The sequence below is a fragment of the Lasiosphaeria miniovina genome (genome assembly GCF_030549165.1).
Source record: "Lasiosphaeria miniovina strain SMH2392-1A chromosome Unknown B0T26scaffold_4, whole genome shotgun sequence".
Taxonomy (NCBI): Eukaryota; Fungi; Ascomycota; class Sordariomycetes; order Sordariales; family Lasiosphaeriaceae; genus Lasiosphaeria; species Lasiosphaeria miniovina.
Genome location: NW_026848223.1, coordinates 3,163,873 through 3,187,878, shown reverse-complemented (window position 1 = coordinate 3,187,878; position 24,006 = coordinate 3,163,873). Strand labels below are relative to the sequence as shown.

At 51.8% G+C, this 24,006-nt stretch overlaps 8 protein-coding genes across 8 annotated transcripts; 3 read left to right on the top strand and 5 right to left on the bottom strand.

Moving 5' to 3' along the window:
- Positions 1-1,359: 1,359 nt before the first annotated feature.
- On the top strand, positions 1,360-2,480 carry B0T26DRAFT_302066 (uncharacterized protein). Its single transcript, XM_060434260.1, has 2 exons — positions 1,360-1,636; positions 1,688-2,480. Exon 2 carries the CDS (start codon positions 1,714-1,716, stop codon positions 2,416-2,418), a length of 705 nt encoding a protein of 234 aa, XP_060296473.1. The 5' UTR covers positions 1,360-1,636; positions 1,688-1,713; the 3' UTR covers positions 2,419-2,480.
- Positions 2,481-3,195: 715 nt separating this feature from the next.
- B0T26DRAFT_802746 (uncharacterized protein) lies at positions 3,196-6,321 on the top strand (the record flags this gene model as incomplete). Its single annotated transcript, XM_060447062.1, has 8 exons — positions 3,196-3,233; positions 3,303-3,530; positions 3,618-3,630; positions 3,715-3,782; positions 3,842-4,079; positions 4,459-4,750; positions 4,815-5,491; positions 5,828-6,321. The coding sequence occupies exons 1-8, from the start codon at positions 3,201-3,203 to the stop codon at positions 6,319-6,321; spliced, it is 2,043 nt and encodes a 680-aa protein (XP_060296472.1). The 5' UTR covers positions 3,196-3,200.
- Positions 6,322-7,297: 976 nt separating this feature from the next.
- On the bottom strand, positions 7,298-7,564 carry B0T26DRAFT_710561 (uncharacterized protein). Its single transcript, XM_060441988.1, has one exon. The coding sequence runs from the start codon at positions 7,503-7,505 to the stop codon at positions 7,317-7,319; it is 189 nt and encodes a 62-aa protein (XP_060296471.1). The 5' UTR covers positions 7,506-7,564; the 3' UTR covers positions 7,298-7,316.
- A 1,871-nt stretch (positions 7,565-9,435) lies between these two features.
- On the bottom strand, positions 9,436-9,684 carry B0T26DRAFT_710559 (uncharacterized protein; the record flags this gene model as incomplete). Its single annotated transcript, XM_060441987.1, has 1 exon — positions 9,436-9,684. A coding segment is annotated over exon 1 (224 nt), but the record flags the coding sequence as incomplete, so codon positions are not given.
- Positions 9,685-13,803: 4,119 nt separating this feature from the next.
- B0T26DRAFT_802744 (uncharacterized protein) lies at positions 13,804-14,865 on the bottom strand (the record flags this gene model as incomplete). Its single annotated transcript, XM_060447061.1, has 3 exons — positions 14,466-14,865; positions 13,984-14,413; positions 13,804-13,886 (listed from the first exon to the last, which is right to left on the bottom strand). Exons 2-3 carry the CDS (start codon positions 14,411-14,413, stop codon positions 13,804-13,806), a joined length of 513 nt encoding a protein of 170 aa, XP_060296469.1. The 5' UTR covers positions 14,466-14,865.
- Positions 14,866-16,718: 1,853 nt separating this feature from the next.
- B0T26DRAFT_675952 (uncharacterized protein) lies at positions 16,719-17,528 on the top strand (the record flags this gene model as incomplete). The annotated part of the gene is made up of 3 exons (XM_060439906.1): positions 16,719-16,776; positions 16,922-17,088; positions 17,190-17,528. The coding sequence occupies 3 exons, from the start codon at positions 16,719-16,721 to the stop codon at positions 17,526-17,528; spliced, it is 564 nt and encodes a 187-aa protein (XP_060296468.1).
- Positions 17,529-19,640: 2,112 nt separating this feature from the next.
- Positions 19,641-20,365, bottom strand: B0T26DRAFT_710553 (uncharacterized protein). The gene is made up of 2 exons (XM_060441986.1): positions 20,149-20,365; positions 19,641-19,964 (listed from the first exon to the last, which is right to left on the bottom strand). The coding sequence occupies exon 2, from the start codon at positions 19,889-19,891 to the stop codon at positions 19,700-19,702; it is 192 nt and encodes a 63-aa protein (XP_060296467.1). The 5' UTR covers positions 19,892-19,964; positions 20,149-20,365; the 3' UTR covers positions 19,641-19,699.
- A 1,573-nt stretch (positions 20,366-21,938) lies between these two features.
- Positions 21,939-22,712, bottom strand: B0T26DRAFT_645268 (uncharacterized protein; the record flags this gene model as incomplete). The annotated part of the gene is made up of 2 exons (XM_060437702.1): positions 21,939-22,288; positions 22,352-22,712. Coding segments are annotated over 2 exons (711 nt in total), but the record flags the coding sequence as incomplete, so codon positions are not given.
- Between the last annotated feature and the right edge of the window lie 1,294 nt (positions 22,713-24,006).

Here is a 24,006-nt window from a genome sequence, read left to right as displayed (position 1 = left end):
ATGACCCCAAAAACCGACAACCCCCTTCCCAAACCGGCCAAGCTCACCACGTGACCCCTCGCCGCTTTTGCTCAGCCCGATCAGCCCCGGCTCAGCTTCGGCTAAAAGCTGGACCAACTGGCCCACCACAGTTTCCCCAAAAGTGCAACTTTTACCGGAGCCCAAAAACAGTCCTCGTATGAGAGCAGGGGTACAGAACTGGGGCACCTGAACATTCACAACTTCACAGGCATTAATCTGTCCCATTGCCGCCGTGGAATACTAAACTTGAACGACGCCCGCGGCGTCCTAACGTTCTGCTTCAGCGTCTTCATCTCGCCGTTGACCCCCGCCTGCAGCCCCCCCTGCTCGAATCAGATGTCGTACGAGAACAGGGTGCCTAGCGGCACGATGGCTAGGTCATGGTCTGGCTGCATCCCGCCGACTCGCCCAGCGGACACCCGGCCACGCCCATCTGGACGACGCCCTTGCTGTCGTAGTACAGCTCTGCGAACGGCTTGTTGCGCGCACCCTTCCCTGAAACACCTATCCGATGTACACCTTGATGCCACGGATGTCTGTTAGCTTGATGTATAGCCGGTTTGTGGGCGCGTTCGGGTCCCAGTACGCTGTGCACCTAGCCCTCCAAAGATTTGACCCGTGGTTGCAAGCAACAAGCTTTTGCAAGCAGCAAGCTTTCGCAAGCAACAAGCTTTTGCAAGCAGCAAGCGTTGGCAAGCAACAAACTTTTGCAAGCAGCAAGCTTTGGCAAGCAACAAGCTTTTGCATTGGGCCAACAGTATAAATACCAAGCACTCTTCCCCCGCTCCTTTTCTCTCTTCTCTTTTCTAATCTTTTTTTTTCTCACCTCAAGGTGTGAGTATCAACCCCCTCCCCTCCCCCCCCCCCCCAAAAAAAAAACTCGATCACAAGGGAATGCTAACAAAAAAATGTTGGTGCCTCAGAACTAATTTTTTTCATCACTTGTCTGATCCTCTCTACAGGGGCCAACAGACTGGGAACTAATAGTAGCCAGGTAAGCCTCTGAGAGGCCCTTGAAATATTATTTTAAAGCGTCTAATGCGTGAATTGAACTCGCACGATGTATTAGATCGTAACAAGTCGTTTTAGTTTCATCATTGGCAATGACCACTGCACCACTTGGGCTTAAATGCCAGTCCGGTTCGCTCTGGGGAAAAGACCAACAGGAAGGTGGGCTTGTCCGAGATGTTGGGGAAGGTACGAGAGATCATAAGAGGGTGCTGAGGACAATGATGAAAATGGAGCTGCCGCCATATTTTGCGAATGACATCAGCTCTGATGGAGTCCAATTATGCGGCCAGGCCCAAGATCTGAGTCCACTCGAGACCGGAGGGGTTTGACGGAAGGGAGTGTAGTGTCAAATACAACAATGGGTAAGCCAACGCGCGCATACCACGTCAATTGTGTGTAATCTGTAGTGTTTTCCGTGCCTGATACAGGCCCGTCTTCCATGCCGGGCCGGAAGTGGGCTTATTGTGCCCAAAGTCAGAGCACCACTCCAAGCGACACCTCCTGGCTTCAGGCTTTTGTAGGCTTGTTTGAACAGGGCTGCCCAGTCGGTGATGCTGCCAACAAGCCAGCGCATACCTGGTAGACAGGCCACATCCTTTCACTCGTACGTTTCTTTGGCAACCAAGATCCAAGTACCGACAAACTGACAGGCTAGATAAATCACATAGAGAATTTGGCTGGATGGGAGCACATCATTCAATTGTGCTTTTTGGTGGAAGGGCTCCACCAAGATTAACTTGTTTCGAGCAGCCAATAGAAGAGACAGGATCTCCAACATCGCCTCGCTTAATACCAAAGGGGTCTAACTCAGCCATGCCACAACGGGTTTCCGAAAACACCAACGAGGGCGATGTCGATGACTATGAGTACATAAGGCCATCGGAGTTGGCAAGATACGATTTAGACTCTGCACGTCCACGAGGAACGCGGGGACCGCGCCCTGGCAGCTCTCACCCTGGCCCTCGCCGAGATTGGGACAACGAAAGCGCCGATGGGACTCCAGCACGCCCAGAGGAGCGGCCAAGCACCTACTCCGAGTTTGATGACTGGAGGCGTCGTGGTCGCAAGACTTACGATACCGGAAGCCGTATACGTCTCTCTGAGCCTGAGCGTCAGGACTACCACGGCCACTCTGATGTTCTCTCTAGCGGCGGAGATGATAATATCGAGAGCGACCAAAACAGGGACCGGAGCCTGGGGCGGCGAAATCCATACCGTGAAATCGTCATGCCGCCCAAGCGCGACGGTGAAGTAAAGAAGCCCATCAAAGGCATTCTCAAAAAGCCGACGCCAAAATTTCCAGAGGACCCCAACCCAACCCGACCAGGCGTTGCTCCTCACAAGGATGATAAGACAAAGAAAGACGCTCCTGCGGAGGCCCGATAGACCAAGATAAACCGCAGATTTGTCAACCCAGAGGCGTTGACAATCGGGAAGGAGCGGTTTGAGGTCCGCGACGACTTGGTCATTGTATTGCGCGTTTTGAGCAAAGAGGAGATCCAGGCCTATGCTACGGCGACGGTGGAACTGCGAAGTAAGTTGTTATTCCCTTTCATAATTAAGCATAAAGTTGAGCGAGAGTCGCCAAAGCGTGATTCGGTATGGATGCTGACATTTTCCGCAGAAAGGCGCAGGCAGGAGCAATCGAAGAAGGCGGTGGCCGACTGGGCCGACACGCGCGATGATAGGACAGTGCCGCCTCGTCCTGCCAGTCCAGGACCAGAAGAGGATATATAAGACATATAAACGAATAAACGTATACGAACTTGGAGAACATTGAGGTCAGTGTTTGCCCCTGGGTGCCAAATGGCCGAGTCTACATATCAGCAACACGTCTCAAAATTACGTACCGCGGCGCCAGCCCCGCGCGCGCGCCAGTGCCGCGTCGAAGCTGTAGCTGCACCCGATCAGGAACCCGACGTAGTCAGTAGCTTGACATGCCGCGGTGATGTCGGAGGCGCTCCGGCCGCGCCACCAGGTCAGACATCCCTCGCCGCATCAGCGTCTACCTGTAACCAGCACGCTGTACCCACTACCAACCACCCTGCGAGATCTCTGGGAAGAAGCCAAGGGCAAGCTGGACGAAAAGGACCAGCTAAGGCTTTCCAAAACAAGCGATCAGCTCTTCCACCGATGACATCGATGCAGTCATCTCAAAGGCAAGGAACATGAAGGATGAAAAGAGAAATGCCTGGCAGCCGGTAGGTTTTGCTCTCTATAGTTGAGAGTCTTTCGCCTTTGAATAATCTTACTGATGACGCTCTCATCAGCATATCGACAAGATCGTCGACGCCGCTGTCAGTTTCAAGAAACTGGGCGATGCTGCCATGAAATTTGACCTGTCAGGGTACGGAGCCTTGGCTTGGTCCGTCGTGTCTTTTGGCCTTGAAATTGCGAAAAATGCCAAGGATGCCCACTCCATCATTCTTACAAGCTCTGATACCATCGCTCAACTACGGTCGAGATACACTGAGTACGAGAGTCTCTATAGAGGCGAGGTAACCGACAGCAAGTTTAAAGACCGCATTGTGGACGTATACAAGGCCTTGTTCTTGTACATGATAGCAGTGAATGACCACCTCTAGCAAAGCGGTTGGAGTACGGCCTCCCGCGTCATCCCTCCAAGCGCAACCTGCTGACCTCGAATTTACTTAGGCCGCTCTGCTCACGCAACCGTATCAGCTGGTGACCGAGACGTTTCGGCCAAGAAGAAAGAAGTCGAGAGGGTGGACGAAGAAGTTGCTAAATACGTAAGATATTACTTGGCTAGAACGGAAATTTGGTCAGAGTTATTGACGCACTTTTTTAGATAAGCCATATCGTCCGGGAGAAATACGCTAAACGTCGAGTCGAAGAGATAGTAGAACGGATCGATGCTCGTGAACAATTCGAGATTCTCGAATGGATCTCCAAGATGCTGTACGGATTAAACCATATCACGGTCAAGGAGGCTCGGGCCAAAGACACATGCGACTGGCTGTTGCAGCGTGAAGAGTTCGGTGAATGGTCGAATGGTAGCTCCATGATCCTCGCGCTACAAGGCTCTCGTAAGTGCTGTTCAATCCCTCTCCGAATCTTCTGTTATAATGCTGACTAGATAAATTACCGTAGCTGGCGCCGGCAAGACATTTCTTGCGTCAAAGGTCATCGATTATGTTCAAACCCAGTCCGAAACTTCACCAGCAGAAGGGTTTACTTATTTCTACTGCAACCGGAACGAAGAGGATCGCAGCTAGCCACTTTCTGTCCTCCGGAGCTTTGTCCGCCAGCTATCGCACGAGATGGGCCGGCCTGGGGACTTACGCAGAAAGCTCCGAGATCTGCACCGCGAATTGAAGCTTGAGGGCTCGGACCTCAGCTTCGAGAACTGCAGAGAGTAGCTGCTCGAGTCGGTCAACCTGTATCCAAAGACTACTATTGTCTTAGACGCACTGGATGAATGCAAACCTGAATCGCGTTATCGGCTCGTTGACACGATCGATTTCCTCATGGCCAATGCCCGACATCCCCTCAGCGTCTTTATTTCAAGTCGGCCTGATGCCGACATACGGGACCGTTTCCTCTCCCGGCCTCACATCACAATCCAAGCAACTGACAATCAAGATGACATCGAAAAGTTCGTCAACAAAGAGATCGCCGGACATCGACGCTGGAACAAGATGTCGCCGGCCCTGCGTGAAGATATTCTCAAGACCCTTTTAAATCAGAGCAGCGGCAAGTGAGTGTCTCGAGAGAAATTGGGAAGCAACCAATGTATCCCTGACTTTCTAATACCGGGATAGGTTCCAGTGGGCAAACCTGCAAATCAAACAGCTGCTCGGGCTCCAAACCGAAGAAGGGATCCGGGACCGGCTTGGAAAATTGCCTCCTGACCTCAAGGAGGCATACGACGAAATATACGCCAAGATTGCAGCTCGGAACGAACACGACAGAATCCTAGCAAATCGTGCCTTCATGTGGGTCATATGCGCCGCTTACCCGCTGGAGAGCTCCGAGCTTCTCTCTACGATTCTTTTAGACCCGGACAGAAAGAGCTTGGTCGTGTCTGAGGAAGTCGACGATGACGTCCTATTAGACATGTGCAATAATCTGCTTGTTCTCGATCCCCAGAGAAAATTCTGGCAATTCCTACACCTGTCCGTCGCTGAGTACTTTGAAGAATACCACTTCAGCCGTCTGCAGGCCGATTACTATGCCACCAAAGTTTGTCTAGTGCTTCTCAAATCATGCGATTATCAGCTCCTCGGTTCCGGTAGCGACAGCGGAAGCAACAGTTACAGTTACAGCCACAGCCGCAGCTACAGCTACAGCAAACCGCGCAAGTTGCAGCATCCAAAGCACAATATTCAGATATACGCCCGGCATCGCTGGCTTATCCATATCAAAACTCAAGTCTCACCGGAAGCTGATTCCGTATTGATTCAGCTGTTGAGGTCCTTCCTCGGCTCCATGAACCAGTGTAGTTCGCAATGCCGATATTGGCTCCAGAATACAAAATCATATCCAGAGAGTCCTATGACATCTTTTCTTAGGATGCTTAGACTTGACGCAATCCCGAACGAGGCGACCCCTTTGTGGGCCATGTGCCTCTTCTCCAGCCATACCCTTTTGTCGGACTGGTGGGAAAGTGGAGACATCGCGCTAATAGCGCAGCATTTGGGAGAACACACTCCAGTGGGCCTTGCTGCCAGAACAGATCTCCGGCCTGTCTGTGAAGCACTATTGAAACAAGCAGCTGATGTCGGCCTAGCAATCCAACCTAGGCAATACAGCGGCTTTTTAATGGAAGCTGTAGATGCAATACAGGTCGATATGGTCAAGATCTTCCTTAAGAGGGGTGCCGACGCGAACCTAGAGCACAAAGGGATCTTTAGTAGCCCGTTGGCCGCGGCAGCAGCGGATGAAAATGCCGAGATCGTTGAGCTCCTTCTCAAGAGTGGTGCCGACGTAAACCAAGTACTCCAGACTGGAGATTACGGTAGCGCGTTGGCCGCGGCAGCAGCGCGTGGAAATACCGAGATCGTTGAGCTCCTTCTCAAGAGCGGTGCCGACGTAAACCAAGTACTACAGACTGGAGATTACGGTAGCGCGTTGGCCGCGGCAGTAGCGCGTGGAAATATCGAGGCCGTTGAGCTCCTTCTTAAGAGCGGTGCCGACGTAAACCAAGTACTCCAGACTGGAGATGACGGTAGCGCGTTAGCCGCGGCAGCAGCGCATAGAGATATTGAGATCGTTAAGCTCCTTCTCAAGAGCGGTGCCAACATTAACCAAGTACTCGATTGGAGATGACGGTAGCCCGTTGGCCGCGGCAGCAGCGTATGGAAATATCGAGGCCGTTAAGCTCCTTAGGAGCGGTGCCGACGTAACCCAAGTGCTCCAGAATAGACATTACGGTAGCGCGTTGGCAGCGGCAGCATACTGGGGATAGAAGAGATGTGTGAAATATTTAATAGCCGCCGGGGCCGAAATCAATCTCAAGCTAGAGAACAAACGTTAGGGGACGGCGCTCCAGGCAACGCAGTTGTACATCCCAGACGACCGCATAATACAAACGACTTGGCGGGATCCACGGGACGAGGAAGAACAAAAGAGAGAAAAAGCCGATGTAGTAGAGCTACTTGAGCACCACGTCGCAGCTACTGACGTTTAGAATAGCAGCATCTTAGCCCTTTGAGGATATATATCATAGGTTCGAATTCCCGTCTATATTCCTTAAAAAGGCGCCGAAAAAGGTTGAAGCTCTAACTTTCATAACAACATACCGGCGAGCCAAAGGCAGGCCTTGTCTCAAAAGCCAAATAGTGCACAGAGCAGTCAGGCGCATTCAGAGCACTCTGTTGACCCCCTGAACAAAATGCGGTCAAATTGCGTTAGTCTGTGCCGGCCCTGTTGTAGAGGCCTATTTAGTATGACCTTTCTAACACCTTGCAGTGTACTGAGAATTTATAATTGCATCAACCGTCGTGGCCGATTTACCTCCGCCCCTACACGGAAAATGTCCGTGACTTGCGCGGCAGCTTCTTAATCTCCATCGACATCCCCATCATCACATTATTCTCGCCAATTTTCGGCCAAGAGGTCCAATAGCCGAATGTCCGTCGTGTCGTGTTGTTGCATAGCCCGTCTAGATACAAATGTGCGCAGTATCCATCAACTTCTAGTAACAACTCACTCACTCACTCACTCGACGACGTATCCAGGCTGTTCGACTTTGTTGACACGCTAGCAAGCTTCTCGCTGCAGCAAGTTGAGCGCCACTTACCAAGCCCGCTTGAAACCGCCATCTAAGCGGTGCTGCATGTGCAACCCTTGCGCAGCGCGGGATCGAAGCTCGGGTACGGCACGCAGAGGTAGCCCCTCGGACGCACCTTGCCCGAGGCGCCGCAGTTTGTCTCTGAACAGGGGCCCGTGTACTGGGTGGACGAGAGAGTTGCAAAGATGGGAAGCGACAGGACGAAAACTCTTGACCACATTTTGGTGAATGGCTGGGATCGCGCCGCGGGTGTCGTTTCAATGTGGGAATTTCCGTCCGTCGACTAAAACAAGACTGAACCACCGAGAAATTCGCATTTGAATATTATTCCGTGGAGAGACGTGCGTCTTTGTATTTGCTCGCTGATGCAAACTGTTCGCTAGCTAAGTGATGCCATGCCCGACTGCGGAATGCGAGGCCTATCAGAATCGCTCTCGCGTCGTACTCGAGAGCCGCCAAGCGAGCGTTCAAACAGCAATCGCCCGGCCGGCTGCTTGGCTGCCGAAAGTACTATCACCATGTTAATTATGGTTCATCTGTATAGCAAGACTGTAATTTGTACGAAGTACTGCTGCGGCGGAACTACAAGCCCCTTGGGTGTCTCCCCGGCTTGGGCCGGCTTGGTTTTGTATTCGTCATCTTGTGCCTCAGCGGGAAGTTTGCCGCAAATTCACCTATTTCTTGGAGCTCGCGTCTCGTGGGCTAATATCGGTCCCGGCCTACGCGGTCATAGTCGTGCTAGGCCGTAACCCCCGTCGCTGCTATCAACAAATAATGAAGTCAAGTCGACAAGCCACAGACATCAATCCACGATATGTTACGTAATAATGCCCTCCTGACGGGATTTTGCCACCAATTAGGCCACCAACGATGATCTTCGCCACCAACCAGGCCACCAACGATAATCGGCCCCTATAGGGGCCTTGATGCCTACATTGTTGCCTAATACCGGTTTTTGATCGAAGGATAAATAAGCCCTACTTTTCTTTCATTTTTTCCCTGCGAAAGAAAAAGACTTACATACACTTCAATTGAGCTGCATCGTGCACAACACGATACCCAGAGGTGGTGTGAAGGCACGGCAGCGACACGGGATCATGCACGTGTTGAATACAGATTTTGAAGCCATTAATCACTTTACAATTTCTCCGGGGTTAAACTTGTTGCCTCGACACCATGCAGCCCCGGTTATGATTCCCCAATTCCCCAGCAGCGCCGAAAACCCATCAAGTAGGGGTAAGCGGCTTCTTCTGAAGCGTCTGCCAGAACGCCTGGAGCGTGACCTGTGGCTGGTAGAACGGGCTGCAAGGGATAGTCAGCGAATAGCCATCTTGGCAAGAGAATGATCATATCGCATGGTTATCGCAGGGATGTAAGCACTCACACTTCGTGGCCAGCCGCGTACACGCGCAAAGCAACAGCGTCTACAGCAGCGAAAAGAAATCCATCCTCTACAACGGCTTGAGCCCGCCGGAGGCTGCTGGAACATGACTTGGCGAGGTACAAGAAGAGAGAAGAGAAAAGAGGCGAGAGGAAGCCGATGCAAGAGGAGGAGAATGTCACCACCCCCCAAAAAGAAAGAAATACTGGAATGCAGTCAAACGACGCAAATATCAGATAAAAAGATTCATCAGTCCATCCCGACCGTGGTATGGTCTGCTTCTAACGTCGTATCACAAGACCTATCTCGGCAGCAACCATGTGAAGATGATCTACCTGAGGTTAGCGAACTGCTAATGTGGTACTCGTGGTTGGTGCTTCCGTTCTGGCAAAAAGGGCGGGTAAGCCAAGCGCGTTTCTCTAAGCTAGAGAGACTATCCAAAGTGAAGATGTAGAGAAGTATTAAGTCTACCAACGGCTCAAAGCCGATATTAGACTTGTTAGTGTACAAATAGTCTACACCAACCGGTTTAACCTCCGCTAACTAGAATACTAACATTTATTAGCAATGGTGAAGAGAGTAAAGATATTGACAACAGTGAGGGATAACAGCAGGTGACCTAGCATAGGAGGCGTATTTTATCTAAGGACCGGATACAGCGAATACTGTGTTACAGTGAGCAGCTACTAGGCGCATGCCGGATATCGCGTGGTTACGGGCTTCATTTAACTAACACAGAATAGAAGTCTAATGTATTAGAGGATTGTAGCTGTAAGGAAAAGGACACCCCAAACACCAACTGCGCGCACAGGGTGCGCGCCCACCACTTGTCACCAACTGGCTAGAACACTGCCAGCTGGCATACGCTACGCCGTGGCGCCACGACCGCAGACTGATGCCCGGGCCGAACCCCTGAGCAGGTATATAAACAATGGCCCTCGCCCATCTTCCTTTGCGAGGGCCAGGTTGAAGTCTTACACCAATACAAGTCATTGCTCCCCTACCTTCTTGCCTGCATTGTGACCACCTTGATCAGGCGTACCTACCTTCTCTTACAGTAGCTATGTTCCATATAAAACTAGCCTGATGCTATGGTACCGCGCTCGACCGTTAACAACTTGATGCACGAAAAGTGTAAATAGCTTCATTACGTGAAGCGCTGGTGGGAGCCCCACTAATAGCGTTCGGCGCTAGCACGTGACATAGCGGGGTCTGGGGATTTCCTACCTTAAAGAAATCCGCCGCGCCCACCTAGCCTTAGAAAAAGCATCACCTTTCACACTTTTTTGCTTCCTTCTCGGTTTTACCGCTTCACAACTTTAAGTAGATTGATGTTCGTCTTTGCGAAAATGGTTGTGACCTCTTTGAATCTAACTAGCTAACGTCCTTGGAAATGCTGTGTAACAAAGCTAAATTTAAACTAGTTGGTTTACTAACTCGGGTAGACCGACCAGTTCAATCCGTGTACCACTAGCTCTGGGCTTACTGTAAGAAAAGGCAGGTACGCCTGATCAAGGTGGTCACAATGGTGGCAGCGAGCAAGAACTAGCAAAGGAGTTCTGTTAAGGCGTTTAACTACATCCAGCTCTCTAGCACTCCAGCCACCAAACACATCAAGGGAGTAGTTACAAACTTAGCTCCTAATGAGTGGAGTAACTATAGGCTGAAATTATTATACTACAAATTAGGAGCCTTCCCAAGCTTCTTGCTCCCCCCCTGTAAGGAAAGCGTCATCGGTCTCGCTAGTGATCGGACGAGCCGCCATGGAAGGGCCAAGACTCTTCGAAGGCGACAACAAGCGGTGGAGGCGCCTACCGACGGATCCCAGCCACTTCTGGCCATTACTCCAAACAGCCGCCGACTCGACAGCACGGTCGAGGTGAAATTTCCGGATGCTCGCAACGTACTCGCAGTACTCTCAAACCATCCTCTTTGTCTCCTCCTCGGTTGTACACGTTTCAGCGATAGCTGACGCTATATATGCGAGAGGGCGATAGAACACGGGCCCTTGATGATCTGCAGGTGGAATCTTAGCGCCGCCTTCCAACAATGCCCGCCACACGGGGGAATAACGCGCACTCCATCCCTCTCGGCCATATCTATCTCGCATAGCCGCAGGATACTCCTGAGAATCCCACATAGCGCAGATCTTGCCGTCCGGACGATGTAGGCCATGATCGTCGACAAACCTGTCGATAAGGAGACACGTGTCCCATCGGAAACAGATGATATCGGTAATCTCGGAGGCAGACTGGGCGTCGGGGTGATTGTGAAGGAATTGGAAGAGCCCACCCCCAACAGCGACATTCTGCCCCCTATTCCAATCACCGGGGCAGAGAATCTCGAAAAACAGCTTTGCAATGCTGGCTACTCGTGAGTGTATCATTGCGCGCGTCATCTTATCGATGACAGTGTCGGCGTTGGCGTCGGCGCTGCCCGTAAGATGGGTAGTAGGCGCGGTCTGATCGTCGTCGGCACTTAGCTAGTGGGGGTACGTGAGCAATGTTTCCCATCGGTCTCTGAAACGAGCCAGTGGGATCCCTGATCTCCTAGTCCAGGAATACTCCCAATTATCATCCTGAGCGCTAAATGTGAAGTCCTCGGATAAGATGCGAGAGAATCCCCGCGCCCCTAAGACATCCGTGATGGAACGACAAAACTCATTGTACGTTTGTGCCTGTATCGTAGTAGGCTTACTGGGTTGGAGGCAGGCCTCATGTACGGTTAGTGTTACCGAACTGCTGCCCTGCTGCTGTCCAAGTAGGGGCGTCGAAGCGTCCGAAAGCGCCGAGATAGTAGCTCCAGCCAGTGTGGCCAACAACAATCAACATTGATAAGCTATCAATCGATAACGATAACAACGGTTATCAACACTATCAACAGAGGCTCACAGACCCACTTTTTTACCCCTCCCCCCTCCATCCCTCATTACTCCTGTCATTCTTCCTATATCTACAGCATCAAACCCTTAGTCTTTTCGTTCAAGATGTCAGACTCTATTCTATCGAATGGTTCGACGAATTTTCCCTCTAGTACCGGGACTGGGACCGGGATCAGGACCAAAGGCCGTCAGAAGAGGGCTGTCGCCACATGGGACCATTCTCGACCACCAAAGCCGGACGAACCCAAACACATCGGCAAGCATCTTGTGTGGTATTGCAAATACTGCCCTGAATACCGCTGTATAAGCACAACTGCAGCACGAGGCCATCTTGTGTCACATCATGGTATTCTAGTCGACAAGGTTGAACGAGATCAGCAGCTACCCAGTCCGGCTTCGATACCCTCGGCCTCCTCCGTTCATCAGCTACATCAGCTACAAGAGCGAACCAACAAAGCTCTTCTCCAACTCATTGTACGGCACAACCTCCCTTTTCGAGCTGTCGAATGGCCAGCGATGCGCGCAGTTTTGTCTCTGGGACATCCTGAGGTTGAGAAAGGGGTTATCTCCAGTCATTCATCGGTCTCGAACAAGATTGACTCTCTCTGGCTGTCTGCGAAAGACGACCTACGAATGCGCCTCCAATCGTCTATCTCGATGATCCATTTCGCGGCTGATATCTGGACCTCACCAAATCGCCATCTTTTCCTCGGCATCTGTGTCCATTTTGTTGACCGAGAGACATCTCAACTGGCACGAGTCCTTCTTGGCCTCCGGCCAATTCTCACCCATCGTGGAGACGAACAAGCGGCGGAAATCTTCCAGGTCTTCGAAAGCTTTGGGATCGTCAACAAGATTGGGTATTTCATTGGAGATAATCACCCATCGAATGACGTTCTCTGCCGATCGCTTGAATCGAAATTCGCCTTGCCATGGAATGCTTCACAACACCGGCTTCGATGTACCGGCCATGTCATCAACCTTGCTGTACAGGCCTTTCTCTTTGAGACTTTCGATGACGACAGCGACAGCGATCGGCAAACACAATGGAGGCAGCGAGGCCCTCTCGGCAAGCTGCACAACATCGCTGTGCATATCCGTGGCTCTCCTGCTCGAAGTCGAGAATTCGGTCTACTTGCTGGTCGAGGTCTCCCTCTCGATAACGAGACCCGATGGAATAGCTGGTATACCATGCTCAAGGTTGCAATCGAGATCTCTAGCTCAATTCATACGTATCTAGAGAAGTGGCTTGACGACCTTCGCGACGATTATCTCGACTTGGACGACTGGGGCTATCTCAAGGACATTGCAGCATTCCTCGCTCCTTTTCATCGCGCAACACTCGCGACTCAAGGCCACAGCGGAACACTTGATGGTGTGCTTCTCTCGATGGATATTCTGGTTCAGCATTACGACAAATCCCTCAAGCGTTTTGCGAAGTCACCACTTCAGTCAAATATCGTACGAAGTTGGCAACTATTTGACAAGTATTACGCGAAGACGGAAGCAGTTGTGGTGTATGCTGCTGCACTTATCCTTCATCCATCTCGTCGACTTACATACATCAAGAAGAACTGGAAGAAGGAGTGGCAGAAGCCAGCGTTCACAGGGGTCAAGAAGCTTTGGGAGTTGTACGAAGACCGGGATGTCATCGAAAATCCTCAGATTGACGAACCTGATCTCGATGAGTACGACCAGATCGCAAGAAAGCTCGAGGCTATTGATATGCAAGACAGCAACGAGTACGAATCGTACACACGAGAGAAAGCGATCCCAATTCAGATGTCTGCACTCAACTGGTGGCTAGCGGAGGAGCGACGTACAACTTGGCCAAGGTTATCGCAAATGGCGATTGATATCTTATCGATCCCTGCGATGAGCGACGAACCTGAAAGGGTCTTTTCAGGTGCACGGAGGACGATTTCATGGGATCGAATGCAGCTAGGAGTGTCTACTATTGAGAAGACGCAATGCTTGAAGAGCTGGTTTGCTTCAGGGATTATTTCTGAGGGGGAGGAGGGAGAGGGGGGGGAGGAGGTGGGGGGGGACGGCGGCGTACAGGGGTCCGAATAGTGGCAGGGGTTCTGTTGATAATTTTTGACAACGTTATCAACCTGTTGTTATTGGTTGATAGTGTTGTTGGCCACACTGGCTCCAGCAAACACAGACCCGCAGGCTCGTCCCATGCTCCTAGATAATTGCCACGAGACTGATTTATCGTCGGGCTGTGCGGCAGCCATTGCCGTAGTGTTAAGCTCAGGGGTGACAGCCCAACCTCCAGAGAAACAGGCTGTCGTGAATAGGGTGGCGGATACGCCTGGCTCCAGGGCTGCTTCCAGCTGTACGATAATGATGCCCTTATGTCGAGTGCCGTTGTCAAGGCAAAGGTAATGACCTTCGATACCATGGCAGAAAACCATGAGAAGAAGCGGATACCACTATTCTTGGCGCGAAGAGATTCTTCGTTGACCTCGCTGAGAAATCTGTCGATCATCTCGGCGGGCTCAACGAGGGTGACTGGGGTGATTTCCGAGTCAAGGAGGTCGTGGTTTAAGACTACTTTGCGATCTCTATCGGGGGAACCGTGGAGAAAGTCACCATACTTCTCCACTAGCCTTGCTGGTTTGGCAGCCGTAAGCCAGGTCTGATCCGCAACGGAGCCTTTCAGCAGGCAGTTGAAGGCGTAGAAATCGGAGAGGAACCACCCATCCTTAGTCTGGTCGCCAGTTTGGACCGTGGGGTGGGTCGCTGCGACGATGACGGTGTTCTCGTGGATGGCTGGGAGGGTGTGGGTGACGAAGGTTTTGGGATGCGAGAATAATCCCTTGCGCGTTCGGCCCGGGACCAGCGGGTTTCGTTCCGCCATCTACAGCAGGTTAGCAAACTTTGGGGATAGGTTAGAGATAGGTCGTGCGTACGGTGATATCGTCAGGCGATATGTCACGAGGCTTGACAGGATTGCGGTAGTTATTCTGGTCAATTTGCTACGATCCTCGCATGAGGAAGGAAAAAGAAGAGTTCAAAGAAGGTTCGAAGCTCCAGGGCTCATTGTGCAACGCAGGGGCCAATTACTGGCACCTACGGCAGCCAGTGCCAAGGGCGCTCAGTCCACCACGAGGACTGGAGGCCAGCCTCCTGACTCGATACAACTATGATCGGTGAACGATTGACTTGGTCTTGCGAGCAGTGGGAGTTAAACCAGTTGGTGTAGGATATATCGGTATACCAACGAGGGCCGTTGGTATATTCCCTGGGAAAATGGTGTTTGGGAAGAGGCTGGCAGTTTTTTTTTCGTCAGGAGGATAAAGTATTGATTCAGCGGGTCCATGGTCATGTGCCTGGGCCTGTGAGAGTTATATGAGCCCAGCGCAATCAGCGAGCCGACGCACACTTGCACACCCTAATTCACCCTCGGCTCACCTCAATTGGTGGGTCCGGGTGAGCCGAGGTAGCCCCGAACACAAATGCTGCCTGATGGCATCGCAGCTTGCAACGGCCTCGTCTCGTTGCTGTCTAGCGTGGCGAAGCTCGGCTGCGACTTTCTCGAGCTCGGCCTCGGCTTTTCTGAGAGGCAATGCACTCTCATTGAGTCCGCGGTCGACAAGAGCTTTGGCAGCTACAATGGCATCGCGACTTTGAATGGCGTCATCTCGTTATCCCCTAGCCTAGACAAGTGCATCTTCTGTGAAGACATCTCTGACACTGGTGATAGCCTGTACTATGGCCTGGTGGTTTGCCGTGGTATGGTGGTCTCGGAACAGCTGGATCAAGCTGTCTAAGCCTTGGAGTTTGGGATGGATCACGATCACTATGTCTTGCACGTGATCGTAGTTGACAGCGCATTGAATTGTCTGTCTAAAAAAGGTCTAGAGATACCGGAAAAGAAGCCCCTATTTATACCCAAAAAGTAAATAAAGGAAATCTCGTGATACTAGGAAGTGAGCGTCATAGAGGGCCTTTTAAGGTTCAACTCGGTTATGGCTCGGATGTGGCTCAAATCTTACGTGACACTATGATAACCATTTTCAGCGGCGCCATTGTGCTGTCCTCAGTATCAGTTCACGCCGATACTTGTAACCCTGACAAACTACAACATACCTGGATGATAACAGCAGAGTTTTCTTCGTTGATGGCTATAGCTGGAACAAATGAAAGTGGACTATAGACGCAAAGGCCTTGATCGACTCCAGACGAGAAATAAACAAGGAAGGGGCCGTCAGAGTTTTCGCGGGGAAGAAGTGAGAATGTAACTGTCTGGGTCTCCGCAAGGAAAGAGTGGGTAGGAGATCGTCGGTGTCGTTATGGGAAGGAGCAATATTTGGAGACAGACAAGGCCCTCGCAAGGAAGGAGCAATCTCTCGCATCGGATAGCCCCAGGTCGATCATTGGCATTCACCAGCGGCCCGGTGCCAGGCAATACAAGGAACCGCGACAAGTCGCCGCGGAAGAAGCTGAGGGAAAGGTGATTGTTTCTAAGCATAGCCACGAGCTTTGTGGTGCCCCAAGCGGCCCTAGAGGCCCTCGAGGGGTTCTCGAGGCACCACGAAGCGTTTAGAATCCAACGTACGCCACACGCACATATCAGCTAGCAATGGGCACCGTTCTCCGTACCCTCAGCGACGGGATCTGGGCGATCTCAACGGCGACCGCAATAGTAACCATAACAGCAACAACAGTAACAACGTCAGCAGACTGGGCGACTTACTTTACATACGTCAGACTGCTTTGATGTTGGCTGCGCAGTACTGCTTTCGCGATAACCCCTTAACACTAAGACTTGCATCACGGTGATACATCACAAGATGGTGTGTGGCGTGGCGGGCTGGCGGATCTGAATGTGGGACAGGGAGGCGCGGCCCCAGTTGGCGCGGGGGCTCCCAGGAGTGATACTTTCCAGGAAGGTGCTGATTTCTTCGAGGCAGGAGGGGCAGATTTAGGAGGGAAGGAGCGGCTACGGTACCTCATGGAGGGGCGTATTATTCACACTGTTGTTATCCTACACGTAGCCATTGTTATTACTACTGAATAGATGCAATAAACTTCACCCTCCATATCTTGCTCTCGCCGCGGGAACGCGTTTCTCTTCCAGAACAGAACCACACAACCGCATCTTCAGCGCATCACACAACCCCATCTGGAAACCATCTCCGTCGATCCCTAAGAAGCTCACAATGCCTCCTGCACCCCACCCCCAACCCGCCGAGCTCGCAGTACCATTCCGGGCTGGCTGTGACGCTGAAGGCCTTTGAAGATCTCACCAACGATCAGAAGACACGCTGCGATGACCTCATCATCCAACCCGCTCGCGCCAACTTGACGGACGACACTCCAGACGAAGCCACTCGCAAAGGCTCATGAGACAGAGTTTTCTCAGGTTGGGACACCGACGACAAAATCGTGCCTCCAAGCGACGCGCCGCGCGAGCGCGTCGCCGGGGACTCACAGCTCGAAGTCGGCTTTCTGAAGACGGACCTGCCGGGCAATAACGGCGGCATGTCCCGCTGGCGCAAGGCAGGCGCCAGGGTTTTCATCAAGCCAAACGTTACCTAGGATAGCTATGGCGCTCATTAAAACTTGGTGGGCAAGAATGGCGCCGGCGTGCCGACAGGGAGCGTGGTCTTTGAGACGCGTTGACACCGCAGCAAGCCAGGGTGTTGGTCTCGACGCAATATGACCGTAACAAATTCAACCGCATCAGCTCATGGAACACTAAGCTTGTCGTCTTCTGGGCGCGTCATCGCCTGGTCGATTCAGCCGAAGCGGGCGAGTCCAAGCCCACTGCCGCCGCGTCCCAGAGCGCCGATGACAGGGTCAAACCGGCCGTCCGCGTACGCATCGCTGAGCGCCATGACCGTTTGGTGCAACCACGACAAATCTCGACGATCATCCAAAGGATACAAGAGATCGTTCAAGATATGACGGCGATGGCGGCTTCAGGCAAGGGAAAGGCAACGCTGCACTCGCTTAAGCGGACCATCTGAAGAAATTTCGGTAAGGCGATCAATTTCTTGGTTGTAATGTCAGCTGCTAATAGGACATCATAGGCGGCACGGCATTGGAGAACGGGGATGATATGGATGAGGGAACCAGCTAGGCACATCAGCAGTTGAGCATTTATACATACTTCGGTAGCAATGGTAGTCATTTCTTCACTTGTCCCAGGCGACCAGTGTAAATTGAGAAGCTCGATTCTGCAATTGCGAAAAACCAGTTTTTCGCCACAACCATCACGATCCGCTTCAACGACCTTGCCCTTGGTACCGTCGTGACCAACTAGTTCGAGGCCGAGAGGCTGCTTGCTCTTCACGTCGCTGTGCGCTGTGGTCCGCGACCTCGATACCTTCGGCCACGCGCTACAGTCGTAGCACCAGAGCACCATCACGGTGCTGTCGACGCGCGTTATCCGCGCCCGCTTCGTCAATCCGCGACACTCGCGTGAAAGGCCTACCACGTATTTGTGTGTGTGTGTGTGGTGTGTGTTTGTTTGCATTCACCAATTCACTAGTCATTTGTGATTCCTGGAAAAACACCGAAGCCATCGGAAATTGCACCGTAATGCTGATACTTGGCTGATTAAATACCTCCTTCTAGGTTAATAGGCCCAGTTTCAGGTTGTCGAGCATTGCTCCCAGATTTGATATTGCTTGGGGCTAATCGCAGAAAGGGGACTAAGCCACACTCCGTCAAAAGCGGCCAGCAACCCGAAATGCTCATTGGCCTAAATCTGGGCCACAGTCCCAAATTTTGGCCAGAATATACCAGTACACGCCGTTGGACGGTACATAATATCCAGATCGGAATTTGGGATGGTACATGATATTCCAGCACTAATGGAACGGTACATGGTACCCCAGCTCGAAATTTGGGATGGTACATGATGATATACCAGCACCGATGGGATGTCCCACAGTATACCAGTACATGACCAGCTAGTATGTACATTTGAGTAGGTCTGAATTGTTCGTAGAAGGATCTGACTCCCTTCATAGGCTCAGAGAATCGAAGGAATTCACGAGAAAAATTTGATATACCGCGATATCAAGCCAGAACATTTCGTGATCGAGAGACCGGGAACGCCAACCGCCAACATAATACATGTTATCGATTTTAGCATAGCCAAGTAGTACCGAGATCCAAAAACCAAACAACATATTCCCTATAAGGAAGACAAGTCACTCTTAGGCACCGCGTAGTATATGAGCATCAATACTGACCTTAGTCGAGAATAATCGCGGCGAGATGACCTCGAGGCTATAGGCCACGTGCTCTTGTAATTCGTGAGACCCAGACTGCCGTGGCAAGGGATAAAGCCGGCAGGAACGCTGAAATACTAGAAGATTGGCATGAAGGAAAGTCGCTCCAGGAGATTGCGGACGACGTTCAGATCTTGGTCTTGGCCGATAACAGGCACCAGTGCACGAGCAAGAACGCGTGTCCTTTCCGGCAGTTAGTGAAGGAGCTGCAGGGCGACGTGCCCCAGATTGTCGACGCCAACATTATCGAGCAAGAGACCTGTCTTTCGGACCCTGGTAGCTCGCTCCCTCTTGTGGCTGTGGACGTTTTGGGGCTGTGAGGGAGGGGCGCTGATGATGGGTTCGTCACAGGCGAATAGTATCGTCCATACCCGTAGTACTTGTATGTACAAGGGTCGCGGGGCTGGACGGCATATGAAGGAGTAAATAGTATTTGTCGAGGTATTTGGACTGCAGGTGTGTATATTCTCAAGGACTGGGAAGCACATAGCGTTAGGTAGTGATCATTCCATGCATGAGAGATAGCATCATAGCCAATTCAGTCACTAATCGTTATACAAAAGATGATGTGTAGTTTTGGTAACTGTCAATGCGCTCTTGATGGTTGTTAATTCCCCCATGAGATGCAGGGCGTTTTATTGCTCTCGTTATCGGAAAGCTACGTGTTGGGGAGAAACAGACGAGATCCAGCAAAAAGAAGAGGAAAAAAGAGCACGAAGCGAAGGAACCCGGATCCCAGAGGCCCTCCCAACCACTGTATCTCTCGGACGGGTCTGCACACCAATTGACCATGCAGAGGTAACCTAGTAAACTACTTCGCTAGGAAAGTGATCAGCTAAAGGGGTACATATCACCTGCCGCTCGTTCAATGTTCAATGTGGGGAGAGTTGGGACGAAAATTAGTTTAAGATGAAAAGGCAATAAGGCAAGATGGCCGAGGCAGCCCGCGAGCTAATCTGCTTAGCCCCTAATACACATAAACTAAACATGAAGAAGCAACGCCAAGCTGGGGGACAACCTAGTTCGTTTTCCCATGTGTGACCACTAGAATACCCCGTCGTGCTTTCAAAAGTATCCATCCATCCATCCATCCATCTCCCAACTTCAACGAGCCTGGCCAGGCGTATTCAGCTGATGCTGGTGTGCGACTGCTTGGGGGTCCGCCTGCTTGGCCGTGTCAGCCACCGCGTCCGGACGCGCCATAAACTACACGTACAGAGCTCCCGGCCGAGGGCTCCGAGACCAAACCAGCTAGTAAATTCCAATAAGCCGAGTCAGTGCAGTTCCCTCCCTTGGCAGAAAAAAAAAGAGAAAGAGAGGGCGAGAAAAGAGAAGGAGCATAAATTACATCAGTTGCTTGTTCGGGTTCGTGCCGTCCTTGTTGAACTTTCCGGCCGTGCCCTTGACCTCGCCCACTGGCTCCGACGACTTGGGCTGCGTGTTGTCGAAGCGGCGCTGTGTTGTCGCGAAGGCCCTAGCGCTGGCGTGGGGGAGCTGCTAGGTGGCAGTTCGCAGTGCGGCGCGGATGATGGTGGTGTGTGAGGCGATCATGTTTTACGAGTTTTGGTTGGGATTTGTTTTCTCGGGGAGGGGGGGTTTTTTTTAGGGGGGGGAGCCGGGGGGGGACGGCGGGGGGGAACGTGATCTGTCACCCCATCTCGTCAGCCCCGCGTCCGAAGGATCTCCACAGACATTGTCTGCACACAAGCCCATTCAAGTCGCGCAGGTGTCTCGTTTTTGGTAGTTTAGCCCTGTGGGAGAAGGGACGAGGTACCCGATCGCTAGGGGATCACTAAAAAGGGGGTCACGGGAGCCGCTGTTCACGATTCAGCTAGAAAATGAGGAAAATAAACAGATTGGTTCCGCGCAATGAACATTTAAGGGATTATTAGCCTATGAACCAAACAAATCTTCATATCCCCTTGCCCTTCAAGTTCCAGTTGGTCATCGTATCGATGAAATTGCCCAATCGGCGCTTGTGGCTTTTTTCACACGCTTCCGCACCACCATCCCCCGAAACTTCCAGCGGGGGAGAACGCTCCCTTTTCTTCCCCTTTTCTGCGCCTTCCACATCATTCTCACCAAGAACCATATTCGTGTCAGGAGGGCTTGCTGGAACGTTTGAGCCAGGAGAGGACTGCGAAGGACTGCCCTGTACCCCCCAACACTGGACGATGAACCCAAGCTCGTTCCCAAGCCGCTGTCCTCAAAGGACAATTCCATCTCCTCCGTCTCCTGGTCTGGATCTCCTTCTTCCGGCACCCCGCGGTCCTTCCACCGGAGCGGAAATCGTGAGCTTTGGCCAAAAAGAATAGCCCCGCGTGGCGTTGAGCTAAGATCAACGGGACTTTTAAAGCCCCTGGCCCAAAGCTTGGGGAATGAAGCCGGAAGGAGCACTTGCACTCGATCGTGTTTTCCTATCGAGAGTTTGTCGCATCTGCAGGGCTCAAACATCTTATCCGGTGTGTGCCAGTAGATATCCTTGACCAGTCGCCAGGGCTGTGTGCTCTTGCTTCCCTTTTTCTACAGGATCTCTTGGATTTCCGAGACACAGACCGCAAGATAGTCTTAGCCCTTGGGCACCTTAGCGTTCAGCTGACAGCAGTCCCTAGCATTGTTAGCCAACTCGTCTGTCTTTAGGCAGATTAGTTCCCCAAACCCGGTGCCAAACAGGGTAATGGCACTGATGGCTCTGGTGAAGTCGACCCATCCCCTGCCGGTGCCAAACAGGGTAATGGCACTGATGGCTCTGGTGAAGTCGACCCATCCCCTGCCGGTGGCTTTGAGGGTAGTGATGCGTGGCCAGAGCGGATCTTCGCTGGTAGCCACGTCCATGAAGTCGAATCCTTCCAGTTGCCGGCGACGGGTGTACTTGAGCCGGACTCCCACCCCATCCTCACTTGAGACATCGGACTGATTTGCCACGATCTGCTCCAGAACGTCGCAAATGCTTTCGATCCTTTCTCGAAGCGAGTAGCTTGTCTGTGTTTTGGTGAGAACGCTAGATTGATTGCCCGCCTCGTTTGTAGTCACCGTTTCTTTGGTGCTGTCTGGGTTGCCGTAAAGCGGGAGGTTCGTGTTGTGTTTGTTGGTGATGACGTGGATCGATGCATGTTTCCCCGTGTGTGGGACGGGCGCTTCTTGAAGCAAGGATTCGTTGTACAGAAACAAACTGCTAAACGGATCTCCTTGGTCGTGCTTGAGGGATGCCCTGACCAGGTGCAATAAAGCACTGACACCGTCGACGAGCCAAGCCCTCCTCTCTTGCGTATCGTAGAGCACCACGAACTTTTGCGCAATCCACTTGAGCCGCATGATGTAGTCGTCTCGGGAGCGGATGTGGATTGGCTTGTCTTTCTTACCAAGCAGGCAAGAGACTTCGGCTGTGATGAACATTCCACCAACAATAGAAACTTTCTCAAACGCACAGCCGGCACGAGGTTGCATTAAACCCGACCAACCAATCTTGTAGTTGGCATCTGCAGAACCTAAGAAAATGGGTTGTCAGGAACTATGATCTGCATTCTCATTGATTCGGATATGTTTCTCACCTGTGAGGTTGTTGGCGTTTGAACACCAGCCAAGAATATGCCGAGATCCTTCCAGCTCACTGACTGCCAAGTCTTTCGGGTAGTCCTTGAGGCATTTCTTTACACTGGCGTCTGTAAAGGAGAGGTAGCTCCCATCCGTGTTGAACACCCGATGCCAGAATATGAACCCGAGATGGCGGCGCGTGGGCACCAGGATTGTCGAGAACCCCTTGATGAGTATTTTGCCGCCAAACAGACTGATCTTGCGAGTATTTGCAAGCTTAGCCATCACATCGAGTGAAATCTCCAGGCCGGTGTTTGCGTTGTGGCGTATCAGTATGGGGTAACCCTCCACTAACACCGGATTGCGAAACAAGTTCATCCAGCAGCTTCCGGTACTGCCAGGAATATTAGTGATACCGATCTCCCCAGGCGTAGTGAGCCAGCAGACCTTCTCGATGCCCGGTTGGTTACCATCTAGTTTCGGCATCCAGTATGATGGGAATCAACTCATGATGGCATCCTTGCGATCCGAGGAATATAATGCGGCGGTGAGCCATGCTATTTGTTCGCCCACCTCGGCAATGGAATACACTGAGCCGGTCACTGTTATAGTGGCATTCTGTCTCTGAACGCAGGTTTGCGCAACCAAATGCGTATCATCAAACAAGACGCCTGGAATCCATTGTCAGCAGATTATGGAAGGGAAAATATCGGAAAGTACTCACATTCCGAAGGAACTTCCGGGTCATTCTTGAGAAGGGATGTGTACAGATCAAGGACTTGAGATCCGGTCTCAGGCCACACCATCTCCATGTACTGTTGGCACGAGGAAGCCCAAGCATTAGAGCCAAGGCCCGTTAAGACAAGGACGTGGGGTAATACTTCGTGCGCCGGAACACCATATTCTTGGGTCTCTAAGAACTTATGGATCCAGCGGGCTTGGAGAAGCATGGTATGGGTAGTCGTGGAGACTTCTCGGCTGATCCGGGCCGGTTCGCCGAGGATGGAGATAATTTGGTGTCGGATCAAGGCCTGGGCATCTTGGCCCCCGCAAGTGTTTAGCTTGAACTGTCTCAGGGCCGAACTCAGTAACCATCTGAACGCTGGAGAATTCAGAAGCACGTAGCGGTATTCAATTAGCTCGGGGAATTCGTCGAACTCATCGTCCGTAACACCATCGTCCCACGACGCTCGATCGGCAATGTTATATTCTGCGTCGCCAGCCTTGGACGTCCACAGAGACATCTTCCCGGCGATGGGCATGGATCCATCCGCTGCTGGGGCTAGAGGCCTTTCGTCGTCTTGTTACTCTCCTTCGACGGCAAAGTTAAAAGCTTCCAGTACCGCCTCGGTAATTTTACTTAAGGATATTCAGCTTGTTAGGCAACCTAGGCTCTCTGTGGACGTCGTTTAACTCACTTTCGGTACTTGTAGACCAAGTACATCAGGCGCCTGTGAATTTCTTTTGATGGGCCAGCACTGTTGTGGCCAATCATAACCGCAAATGCCTTGAGAAGATCTGGAAGCGTCTTGGAAAGACCGGGTAACTGGTCCCTAGAAATGCTGCGCGGAAACGCGGCTGCAATCTCCTCGGCAAACTCCGAGACGTATAAATCCAGGCTGGAATCTCGAAGACTTGCGGCATCCGAATATTCGGTTTGGGGTCTTGTGTC

Bases quoted from the DNA above. Each gene is read 5' to 3' on its own strand.
- B0T26DRAFT_302066 (XM_060434260.1), top strand. From the start codon at position 1,714: ATGGGAGCACATCATTCAATTGTGCTTTTTGGTGGAAGGGCTCCACCA.
- B0T26DRAFT_710561 (XM_060441988.1), bottom strand. From the start codon at position 7,505: ATGTGGTCAAGAGTTTTCGTCCTGTCGCTTCCCATCTTTGCAACTCTC.
- B0T26DRAFT_710553 (XM_060441986.1), bottom strand. From the start codon at position 19,891: ATGGATGGATGGATGGATACTTTTGAAAGCACGACGGGGTATTCTAGT.